At 36.8% G+C, this 12388-nt stretch overlaps 2 protein-coding genes across 2 annotated transcripts in view; one reads left to right on the top strand and one right to left on the bottom strand.

The window, feature by feature from the left end:
* Positions 1-1141: 1141 nt before the first annotated feature.
* LOC117324508 (beta-1,4-glucuronyltransferase 1-like) lies at positions 1142-5771 on the bottom strand. The gene is made up of 2 exons (XM_033880408.1): positions 4411-5771; positions 1142-3222 (listed from the first exon to the last, which is right to left on the bottom strand). Exons 1-2 carry the CDS (start codon positions 5503-5505, stop codon positions 3028-3030), a joined length of 1290 nt encoding a protein of 429 aa, XP_033736299.1. The 5' UTR covers positions 5506-5771; the 3' UTR covers positions 1142-3027.
* A 25-nt stretch (positions 5772-5796) lies between these two features.
* LOC117322804 (tetratricopeptide repeat protein 13-like) overlaps positions 5797-12388 on the top strand; it is a 67103-nt gene continuing 60511 nt past the window's right edge. Inside the window, exons 1-6 of the mRNA XM_033877748.1 lie at positions 5797-5897; positions 6964-7066; positions 7258-7440; positions 8714-8920; positions 9460-9669; positions 11138-11362. Of these exons, the coding sequence (XP_033733639.1) occupies positions 6988-7066; positions 7258-7440; positions 8714-8920; positions 9460-9669; positions 11138-11362 (904 nt within the window). The 5' untranslated portion in view covers positions 5797-5897; positions 6964-6987. The remainder of the gene's footprint in view (positions 5898-6963; positions 7067-7257; positions 7441-8713; positions 8921-9459; positions 9670-11137; positions 11363-12388) is intronic.

A 12388-nucleotide genomic window follows, 5' to 3' on the forward strand; every position in this document is an offset into this window, starting at 1 on the left:
TTCAATTAATGTTAGTTTTCTCCTAGCCCTGAAATGCTGTACACTTACTCGTCACCATCATCTTTTGGGAAAATGGGTTTCAACCTCCTGGGGTCAAAATTGAGGTCACTTACTTTTGCTGTTTGACATCCTCACTCTACCGGCTTCATTAATTATACCACAGACAAGGCAAGTATATATGATTGTACCTGATTTTCCTATAACTTCATTCACTTACAACTAGGATCTCTTGAATGGATTTGCTTTCAATCTCCTGGAACAAACTTATGTAAATAGACTTTTGTCATCCTCCCTCTACCAATTATGCAACTTCATTAATTATCATACATTTGTATATAGTTCTGATACTTAAAACTCTTAACTCTCACCTCATTATATTCAGTAGTGTTTTCTTTAGCAACATTGTCATTAGACAATTCTTACTATCTTTTGTTGTGTATTGGTCAATGTTAAATAGCGAGAGGATTCATATCACTTGAGATGCCATTTTGGTGCTCTACTGGTGAAACGGGAGGGGGGAGGGGGGAACTATAGTTTTCCTCTTTGTCCAATTTGTATGTATGTGTAATAGAGCGCATAAAAATTATTTTTATTTAATGCCCCTGTTAGGTTCAAACCGTGGACATCTGGCTTACCACTAGATTGAGCTACAGAAAAGTTCTCTCTAGACAAGCAATATTGATTGTGGCTAAGTAATTACGAGAGTTACACCAAATACCGAAGTTTTTCAGTGTTCTAGCATCTTCATTTCATAAAGGGATTTTGATCAAAATTCACATAATTATACTTTAGTCATGTGAATATCCTGTAACTGAGTTTAAGTATGTAAGTTGAACGAGGTTAAAGGTTAAATATATAATAAACCATTAATACATCAAACATGAAGAGCTCGAGGACAAAAGGTCTAGAGGATTAAAACTTACCACATCTGTTAAAAATTACGTTCTGGTTCTATTCTTTCATTGGCTTGTCAAAGGAAGTTTCAAGTTCCATATTGTGTTCTTTTGTATTTCATACAAACCTCAAGTTTTCATGTGCACAAATTTGTTTTGAAAGACCTTTTTTTTGCACAGAGCAGTAGAGGAATATGCTGGTACAAGAATCTGACAGGCTTCACAGTTAACAAAATAATATATTTTAATACTGAATTAAATTTTATTTCCAAAAATATACAAATATCATGATAAATTCTTCATGCATAAATACTGATAGAGTTGCACATCATACATATACACATACAAATATATACAACATTCTAAGGCAAATTGAACATAAAGAATTAAAGGCTTCAATGTACGTATTACGTTTACTGGGTATTACAATGGGTAGCTAATTGTGTGTCTGTGATTAACAGTCTCCACCAGTTATTGGTATGAGTAGACTGGTGGTGACAGGGAAGTGGTACACTCAGAATGGTGGTGACAGGGTAGTGGTACTCAGACTGGTGGTGACATGGTAGTGGTACACACAGACTGGTGGTGACAGGGTAGTGGTACACTCAGACAGGTGGTGACAGGGTAGTGGTACACTCAGACTGGTGGTGACAGGGTAGTGGTACACTCAGACTGGTGGTGACTGGGTAGAGGTACACTCAGACTGGTGGTGACAGGGTAGTGGTACTCTCAGACTGGTGGTGACAGGATAGTGGTACACTCAGACTGGTGGTGACTGGGTAGTGGTACACTCAGACTGGTGGTGACAGGGTAGTGGTACACTCAGACTGGTGGTGACAGGGTAGTGGTACACTCAGACTGGTGGTGACAGGGTAGTGGTACACTCAGACTGGTTGTGACTGGGTAGTCGTACACTCAGACTGGTGGTGACAGGGTAGTGGTACACCCAGACTGGTGGTGACTGGCTAGTCGTACACTCAGACTGGTGGTGACAGGGTAGTGGTACACTCAGAATGGTGGTGACTGGGTAGTGGTACACTCAGACTGGTGGTGACCAGGTGGTGGTACACTCAGACTAGTTGTGACAGGGTAGTGGTACACTCAGACTGGTGGTGACAGGATAATGGTACACCCAGACTGGTGGTGACCAGGTGGTGGTACACTCAGACTGGTGGTGACAGGATAGTGGTACACTCAGACTGGTGGTGACTGGGTAGTGGTACACTCAGACTGGTGGTGACTGGGTAGTGGTACACTCAGACTGGTGGTGACAGGGTAGTGGTACACTCAGACTGGTGGTGACTGGGTAGTGGTACACTCAGACTGGTGGTGACTGGGTAGTGGTACACTCAGACTGGTGGTGACCAGGTGGTGGTACACTCAGACTGGTGGTGACAGGATAGTGGTACACCCAGACTGGTGGTGACCAGGTGGTGGTACACTCAGACTGGTGGTTACAGGATAGTGGTACACCCAGACTGGTGGTGACTGGGTAGTGGTACACTCAGACTGATGGTGACAGGGTAGTGGTACACTCAGACTGATGGTGACAGGGTAGAGGTACACTCTGACTGGTGGTGACAGGGTAGTGGTACACTCAGACTGGTGGTGACTGGGTAGTGGTACACTCCGACTGGTGGTGACTGGGTAGTGGTACACTCAGACTGGTGGTGACAGGGTAGTGGTACACTCAGGCTGGTGGTGACTGGGTAGTGGTACACTCAGACTGGTGGTGACTGGGTAGTTGTACACTCAGACTGGTGATGACAGGGTAGTGGTACACTCAGACTGGTGGTGACCAGGTGGTGGTACACTCAGATTGGTGGTGATGACAGGGTAGAGGGACACAGCCCTACAGGCTTGTGACTGGAGCAGGACTTAACTGGAAGCAGATTTTCCCCTCTATAAAAACTTGTTGATGAATTTATTTCATAATTCATGTTTCAGTATTATAACTCAAGAATTATGTTCTGATAATTTGGGAGGATAGCATATATAAATTAAATGCCAGCACAGTCTCAGTAGAGCATATTTATGAATTGTCTGTGTCTTTTTACATAAAATAAAAACAGGTCAGTATCATTTTCCTGATCACAAGATAAGAATTTTTAGCAAAAATAATGCTTGGAAAAAATCAATAGCATCGCCGAGTAGATTCCGGATACTTAGATTTTAACTCTTCCTTGAAATTTCTAAACAATATTCTGTTTTTTTCAAGTTCCTCTTCTTTTCCTTTGTGAAATTGTCCAGCAAATTTAAATCCTTTGTGAACTAGGAATGCACTATTCAAAACATCAAACCTGTATCCAGCTATGTGCATTTCACAAACCTGAAAGAATACAGATACGTTTATGAAGTATTAATGATTGATAAAATTAATGAAATATTTTTGAAAAATATAAAAATAATATGAATTAATATAAATGTTTGGCATCTTTAATCACAATCCTTAATCCGAAAATTGAATAATCTATAAATCAATGGTTTTATTAGGTCATCTGACCCAAAGGGTCAGGATGACCTATAACCATTGTGCTCCATCTGTCAACGTCTACCATTAAACTTTCAAAATGCTATTCCTCCTTAACCATAAAGTGGATTACCAAATCTAGAGTGAAACATAATTTGGGGAGGGCCATCATATTTTAGATAAATAAGGCTGGTCCGAACCCTTGGGAAAGAGGGACGGGCCCAAAAAGGGAAATTTTGCTTTAAAACTCTATTCCTCCTTAACCCAAGGGTGGATTACAACTAAGATTTGAGGTGTTTCATTCTTGAAAGAGAGCCATCATATTTTATATAAATGAGGCTTGTACAACCCCTGGGGATAGAGAGGCGGGCCCAAAAAAGAGGAACATTAATTTGTTGAAATTTTGCTTTAAAAACCCTACTTTTTTTTAAACCTTAAGTGGATTATAACCATATTTGTTGTAAGATATCCTTGAGGATGGGGCAATCATATTTTATATAAATGAGGCTGGTGTGACTCATGGGGCCCAAGTGGTGGGGCCCCAAAAGGGGAACTTTGCTGTAATTTTGCTTTCTATAATGATTCAATAGTCAAATGACCGTTAAGGGCCATGGCCCTCTTGTTATTCTTACTGTTATAGATCACATGGACTTGGCATGAGTTCCCAGTCCATACTATGATATACTATTGTTGGCTTATTACAGGACAACTATTGACATACCACAGGGACTTTTCACAACTTCCCAAGCCATACTACAATATATATGTAATTTAATACATATATATGGACAATGGGTCGGAAATTTGTACAAAGTCCCTGTGGTATATTCCATACTTGTCCTGTAATAAGTCCAGGAAACTAATACAAGGACTTTGACTCAAGGGGGTCTGGTTTAATAATTAAAGCAGGACAATCAAAGAGCATTTATTAGCATTTTGATTTTACTAGCTAGATAACAAAATATGTGAGTGGACTTATTACAAGCCAGATAAATACAGGTAAATATATCAGTTATCATTTCAAAAATATTATTAGTGAGATTTTACCTGACTTATTCTGTTGAATCCATACTGTTTAAACCTCTCATCATATAAAGGTAAATTTCTATCTGTGATAAAGAATGGTTCCCAGGGATCCTTCCAGTCTACACTGTAACCTACATCCAGGAAATTAACATCCACCAACTTCTTCCACTCATTATAACGAGTCTGCTTCTGGCAACGCTGACAGGCTTCCACATAGAAAGGGCGGACATTGTTTGATTTCATCTGAGTCAGTAACATTTCTTTGGTCTCTGGAATTTTTATAGATTCTTTGGCTTCAAAACTTGGCACAACAAAAGCAACTTTATCCTGTTTTGGACTCTGTTCATCTGATGACTTATATCTTTTTAAAAAAGTTCTGAACTTCTGTAATAAATTACTAGATGGAATCATATCAATATCAACAACAAACACATAAGGTGTGTTTGCACCTTTTAAGGCAAAATTCCTCAATATATTGTGAGGATATTCAATTCCAGACACTGCATAATTCTTATTGTTTGTAGTCTTTAAGTCTTTAAATGGCATATCACAGTTTGTTTCTTCATGAGGAATCTGTTCAATGTCGGATCTCAGTGGCGGTCTATCAATGGGATAAATTATATTTAAGAAAACATTTTTCCTAATTTTGTTAAAACACTTATGAAAATAAAGAATTGCTTTAATAGCAAATGGAAAATCACTGTCGTATGTAAAAACGGAGATGGACACTGCTGCATCCCAACGTTCAGTCAATTCAACAAGGTCATCAAGATGATTAGCTGAGCATTGAGTGACCAGGGTGACATCATTGTGGTCATTTGTGTGATCTGATCTTGTATGTTCACTTTCGGGTAAAAGTAAATTCCTTATAAGGTAGTAAGATCCACTACTGTCCATAAGATGGGAATTTTGCAGCCGCTGTATAATGTTTCTCGGATTAGGAGATAACTTTGTTGTTATCTTTTGATGCTGTCGTTTTCCTGCCAACTCTGGTTCTCTTGAATTCAAGTAAGTCAAGGAATAAAAATGTGCAATTTGAAGAAAAATTATTGCCACTGCCAATAAAACAATGATTCTGCCCAGTCCAATTTTTCGCATACATTTTTCTAATACCATTGTGGTTTTTCACTTCTGTAGCTGCATAAATGTATCACAGACGGGCTGTAAATAATTATTTTCATCATACTTTGAACAAGTCAGGGCTTTGCTCGCACCTCTTAGAAAACACCTGCTAGCACGCACCTGTCGTTGGTCTCTATTATGATTTTGCAAGATATATCGTCCTGAGTAATCCAAATATCATTATTTTCTTAATCAGATCACAAGATAGCTCACAAATGGGCTTGTGTGAGGTGCATATCCAGCACACGAGAAGCACGTTTCACCGCTTCCAAACAATATTTATATTTTAAACTTCCGGTCATGCGCATCTCCTACACATTTGATGTCAATTTACCCAATATGGCGTCTTGAGGGAAGGAACACAACAACACAGAGGAAGAACTTAGGTATATTTGTGGGTTAAGCTTAAAGTAACATAATCATTTATATGATGGTAATCATACGACACACGTGAGTTATAAAACATAATTAGGACGACATTGCTTACTATGACGATAAGACCGTGATGTGTGATTTTTTCACTAATGACAGTCATTTGATCACTGTAACAATGTATGAATAATCTTCACAAACTCGGATTTTTATTTCAATTTTGAACACACTTCTCATTACTAGGCATGGATATGATCATATTGTCCTTTTCACCATTATCGATAGCTTCATAATAATTCGAAAATAAGTAATTCGACTTCCTGAAGTTTTTATTTATACTTGAACAAAACAATGACAAAATTAATGTAAATACAGTAGAGATTTCTCCATGGAAAATGTTAACAATTATATATATGGTCAACAATTATATATATAGTCTAAGTTAGAACAAATAAATCACATTTTTGTCTCGACTAAAGTGTCACATATTGACAAGCCAAAACAATGAAATATCATCAAGCAAACGTATAAATGATTAAACATACATGTAGGTCATTAGGAAGAGCTGATTTAATTTGTCTCCACTCGCAACATTAATGTGCCTTAACCTGAATAAATCGTGAACCCATCGCTGAAATCATCACCTTATACTGATAGATTATAACGAATAATTTCAAATACAATCACATCTAGCGGTATATCATAAAATGATATACAATATAAGTCTGTGCTATAGCTTATGATTTTGTTTAATAGTGAACTTCATTTTTTTTGTCCTCTTATATAAAATAGTTCTTGTCACACCATATAACAGCTTGATCCATTCAGAGTAAGAAAGATCAGAGTCCTTGATATGAATACTCTTTTCAGTTCCGTGGATTCTAAAGCACTATTTAAGGTCATAATTGACAACTTTTGAAATAAAAGCTTGTGTGCAAAATATTTCTTGAAGCCCTTATAATATTTATTTTATTGATTTGGGGAGTTGGGTATCTCTCACTGTGTTTTTATTAATGTATTTCCTTTTTATGTTTCATTGTTATAAAAAGGATTAATTTTGATGTATTTCCTTTATTTCAGCTACGCTGTGTATATATATATAAAATGGAAGAAATGTGCTTCTCTAGATTCTGCTTGTACTACTTCCTTATTGCTGTATCATTAAAGACTTGCTGGTCAAAAGGTATGTCATTTTGCAAATCACGTTGAGCTCATGAAAACAAAATATGATTGCTGTCATATCCCTTAATACAAATTGAATGTTCTTATTAATAATTATTTCATCTGTAACTTAATAAACTGTTAAAAAAATCATAATATAAAAAATTATTGTGTATAAAACTTAAAAAAATATGTTTGCTTTATATTTTACAGAAAGTGATTGTCCTCCAATTAATATTATTAATGCCAAAGTACACACATACTCCCTTGACTCCCTGGAGGCTAGTGTAGAGTGTGATGAAGGCTACAGTTTATTTGGCTCTAACAAGTTATTATGTACCAGTGGAGAGTGGCAGCCTGCCACCCTACCCCACTGTGTCAGGAAATTACCTGCAAGTAAGTCCTGGGTTTTACTTCACTGTGTCTATAAATAGTACATGTCAACAAGTAATTATAAGTCCTCGGTTTTACTTCACTGTGTCTATAAATAGTACATGTCAACAAGTAATTATAAGTCCTCGGTTTTACTTCACTGTGTCTATAAATAGTACATGTCAACAAGTAAGTCCTGGGTTTTACTTCACTGTGTCTATAAATAGTACATGTCAACAAGTAAGTCCTGGGTTTTACTTCACTGTGTCTATAAATAGTACATGTCAACAAGTAAGCCCTGGGTTTTACTTCACTGTGTCTATAAATAGTACATGTCAACAAGTAAGTCCTGGGTTTTACTTCACTGTGTCTATAAATAGTACATGTCAACAAGTAAGTCCTGGGTTGTACCTCACTGTGTCTATAAATAGTACATGTCAACAAGTAAGTCCTGGGTTTTACCTCACTGTGTCTATAAATAGTACATGTCAACAAGTCCTGGGTTGTTACCTCACTGTGTCTATAAATAGTACATGTCAACAAGTAAGTCCTGGGTTTTACCTCACTGTGTCTATAAATAGTACATGTCAACAAGTAAGTCCTGGGTTGTACCTCACTGTGTCTATAAATAGTACATGTCAACAAGAAAGTCCAGGGTTGTACCTCACTGTGTCTATAAATAGTACATGTCAACAAGTAAGTCCTGGGTTGTACCTCACTGTGTCTATAAATAGTACATGTCAACAAGTAAGTCCTGGGTTTTACCTCACTGTGTCTATAAATAGTACATGTCAACAAGTAAGTCCTGGGTTTTACTTCACTGTGTCTATAAATAGTACATGTCAACAAGTAAGTCCTTGGTTTTACCTCACTGTGTCTATAAATAGTACATGTCAACAAGTAAGTCTTGGGTTGTACCTCACTGTGTTTATAAAAAGTACATGTCAACAAGTAAGTCCTGGGTTTTACCTCACTGTGTCTATAAATAGTACATGTCAACAAGTAAGTCTTGGGTTGTACCTCACTGTGTTTATAAATAGTACATGTCAACAAGTAAGTCCTGGGTTTTACCTCACTGTGTCTATAAATAGTACATGTCAACAAGTAAGTCCTGGGTTTTACCTCAGATAGTATCTGTATATTACCTATGAGAAAGTCTGTAATTGTACCAGATTGTATCCACAGATTGTCTACAACTAAATATTTTATCTGAATTTTGTGTAAAGAATCCTTAGGGGGAAAGGGAATAAATTGTTTATATTTTCACATGCTAAAAAATATTACTATTCTTCTTCAGTTTTGGCTTGCTCAAATCCAACATTTAGTCATGCCAAAGTCACAATGGACCACTCAAAGAAATCAGCCGAGGTTCACTGCGACAGTCAATACAGTATAAAATTTCATGAGCAGTCTCTCAGCTCACTGAAGATTGTTTGTAGCCAGGATTTACGTTGGGTCACGGTCCAGGGTTGGTCCGACATTCCAGACTGCACAAGTGACATAGGTAATATGTGTAGAAGCTCTATTCCGTTTGGTTAAGATATTATGTAAAAATAACATAAAATTGGAGAGTTCATTGAGTTGCCTTTTAAGAGTGCTAAAATGCTAGGATATATGTTTAGGGTAATGGGTTGTATGTGTAATCATTGCAATAAATGTGACAGAAATACCATGAATATGTACCACATATTTTAGCGTTTAATAAGTTTTTACATTGAAAAATACATCATGCATGAGACAGGTGATTGTAACTTTAGGCCCCGACAATGTATGAAATAACATGTCAGTTTTAGGCCCCGACAATGTATGAAATAACATATCAGTTTCCATGCTGTAAGGCAAACTAAGAAATCATCCATGTATTGTCAACTATGGTGTTAACTTAGCATTTTGATTATTTGGTTGTGACTGGGCAGTTCTTAATTATTGCCAATTTAGGTACAGTTACCTGTAAACCTGCGCTCTCATGCTAGCTATGTAAAATTTGTGATGTTATATCTGAATGACTAGGGCAGTTGATTCCTTATGTAATTGTCATTTCAGAATGTCCTCCCCCTCCAGAGGTGAGGCATGCTCGTATGATTGAACGCGTCAATAGCTGGACCCCGTATACACAGGACACACCTGTCACGTACACGTGTGACACGGGATACCAACAGTTATCTAGGGGCTCCTATGATGACTACCTCTTTACTCCGTTTTACACTCTCCACTGCTCCGGAGGGAAATGGGTTGGAGCTAGACCAGTGTGCTGTAAGTCACTCTACATTGTGTCCTACGATTCATCAAGTGTTTATATGATGTTAGGATCAAATGTGTATATATGCTAGTGTTTATATGATGTTAGGATCAAGTGTTTGTATGATGTTAGGATCAAGTGTGTATATGATGTTAGGGTCAAGTGTTTGTATGATGTTAGGATCAAGTGTTATATGATGTTAGGATCGAGTGTTTATATGATGTTAGGATCAAGTGTTTATATGATGTTAGGATCAAGTGTTATATGATGTTAGGATCAAGTGTTTATATGATGTTAGGATCAAGTGTTATATGATGTTAGGATCAAGTGTTATATGATGTTAGGATCAAGTGTTTATATGATGTTAGGATCAAGTGTTATATGATGTTAGGATCAAGTGTTTATTTGATGTTAGGATCAAGTGTTTATATGATGTTAGGGTCAAGTGTTTATTTGATGTTAGGGTCAAGTGTTTATATGATGTTAGGATCAAGTGTTTGTATGATGTTAAGATCAAGTGTTTGTATGATGTTAAGATCAAGTGTTTAGATGATGTTAGGATCAAGTGTTATATGATGTTAGGATCAAGTGTTTATATGATGTTAAGATCAAGTGTTTAGATGATGTTAGGATCAAGTGTTAAAATGATGTTAGGATCAAGTGTTTATATGATGTTAGGATCAAGTGTTTAGATGATGTTAGGATCAAGTGTTTATATGATGTTAGGATCAAGTGTTTATATGATGTTAGGATCAAATGTGTATATGATGTTAGGATCAAGTGATTATATGATGTTAGGATCAAGTGTTTAAATGATGTTAGGGTCAAGTGTTTGTATGATGTTAGGATCAAGTGTTTATATGATGTTAGGATCAAGTGTTTATATGATTGGGATCAAGTGTTTATATGATGTTAGGGTCAAGTGTTTATATGATGTTAAGATCAAGTGTTTATATGATGTTAGGATCAAGTGTTTGTATGATGTTAGGATCAAGTGTTTATATGGTGTTAGGATCAAGTGTTTATATAATGTTAGGATCAAGTGTTTGTATGATGTTAGGATCAAGTGTTATATGATGTTAAGATCAAGTGTTTATATGATGTTAGGATCAAGTGTTTATATGATGTTAGGATTGGCACTTACTTTCATACTTGGATCTTTTATAACAAATCAGTGTTAATTAACATCCAGTTACCAGTCCTCTACTGGTGAAACTGTTTCAAGGTATGTTGGCGAAAGTTGGTATGAACTTCATTAGGAATAGCTACAGATCAAGTCAAGGTCAAGGTCATGGTCTCTGTTACTATTTTTAGTGGGATCAGGTAGGGACATGTATTGTTTTAGCAATACCTAGCATGCTTGTTTAACTTCAATATTTATTTGAATCATTTTTCTTTGAAATCGAGTTGAGTTCTAACATTTTTTTTAAGTAACATCATGGTTAATAGAACCCTAATGTATACCAAGCATGTATTTTGTAGTGAAGATACCAGGCTGTGACAGACCCCAGGATGTGACCAATGGTAAATGGACTGTCATACCTGGGATGAATGACCTGGTAATGAGAGAGAACCAGGGCACCTATCCTATAGGCACACATGTCAAGTATTACTGTATTAACTCCAAAATCAGAGGAGCTGATGAAATGGAGTGTCGCACTAATGAACTGTGGTCTCAAATGCCACCCATCTGTATGAACACTGGGGGTAGGTTTGTTATCATCATCTCATATAAAGTAAAACTATTTCTATATCTGTTATCGGCATTAAGCCTATGTCAGGTAATAACTCCACCCATCTGTATGAACACTGGGGGTAGGTTTGTTATCATCATCTCATATAAAGTAAAACTATTTCTATATCTGTTATCGGCATTAAGCCTATGTCAGGTAATAACTCCACCCATCTGTATGAACACTGGGGGTAGGTTTGTTATCATCATCTCATATAAAGTAAAACTATTTCTATATCTGTTATCGGCATTAAGCCTATGTCAGGTAATAACTCCACCCATCTGTATGAACACTGGGGGTAGGTTTGTTATCATCACTGTCATATAAAGTAAAACTATTTCTATATCTGTTATCGGCATTAAGCCTATGTCAGGTAATAACTCCACCCATCTGTATGAACACTGGGGGTAGGTTTGTCATCATCACTGTCATATAAAGTAAAACTATTTCTATATCTGTTACCGGCATTAAGCCTATGTCAGGTAATAACTCCACCCATCTGTATGAACACTGGGGGTAGGTTTGTTATCATCATCACTGTCATATAAAGTAAAACTATTTCTATATCTGTTATCAGCATTAAGCCTATGTCAGGTAATTACTCCACCCATCTGTATGAACACTGGGGGTAGGTTTGTTATCATCATCACTGTCATATAAAGTAAAACTATTTCTATATCTGTTATCGGCATTAAGCCTATGTCAGGTAATTACTCCACCCATCTGTATGAACACTGGGGGTAGGTTTTTTATCATCATCACTGTCATATAAAGTAAAACTATTTCTATATCTGCTATCGGCATTAAGCCTATGTCAGGTAATAACTCCACCCATCTGTATGAACACTGGGGGTAGGTTTGTTATCATCATCACTGTCATATAAAGTTAAACTATTTCTATATCTGTTACCGGCATTAAGCCTATGTCAGGTAATAACTCTACCCATATGTATATCTGTTTCGTAGAATAAGACATTTCATTGTCTTGGGATAAGCCCCT

This window comes from Pecten maximus, chromosome 3, assembly GCF_902652985.1.
Source record: "Pecten maximus chromosome 3, xPecMax1.1, whole genome shotgun sequence".
NCBI lineage: Eukaryota > Metazoa > Mollusca > Bivalvia > Pectinida > Pectinidae > Pecten > Pecten maximus.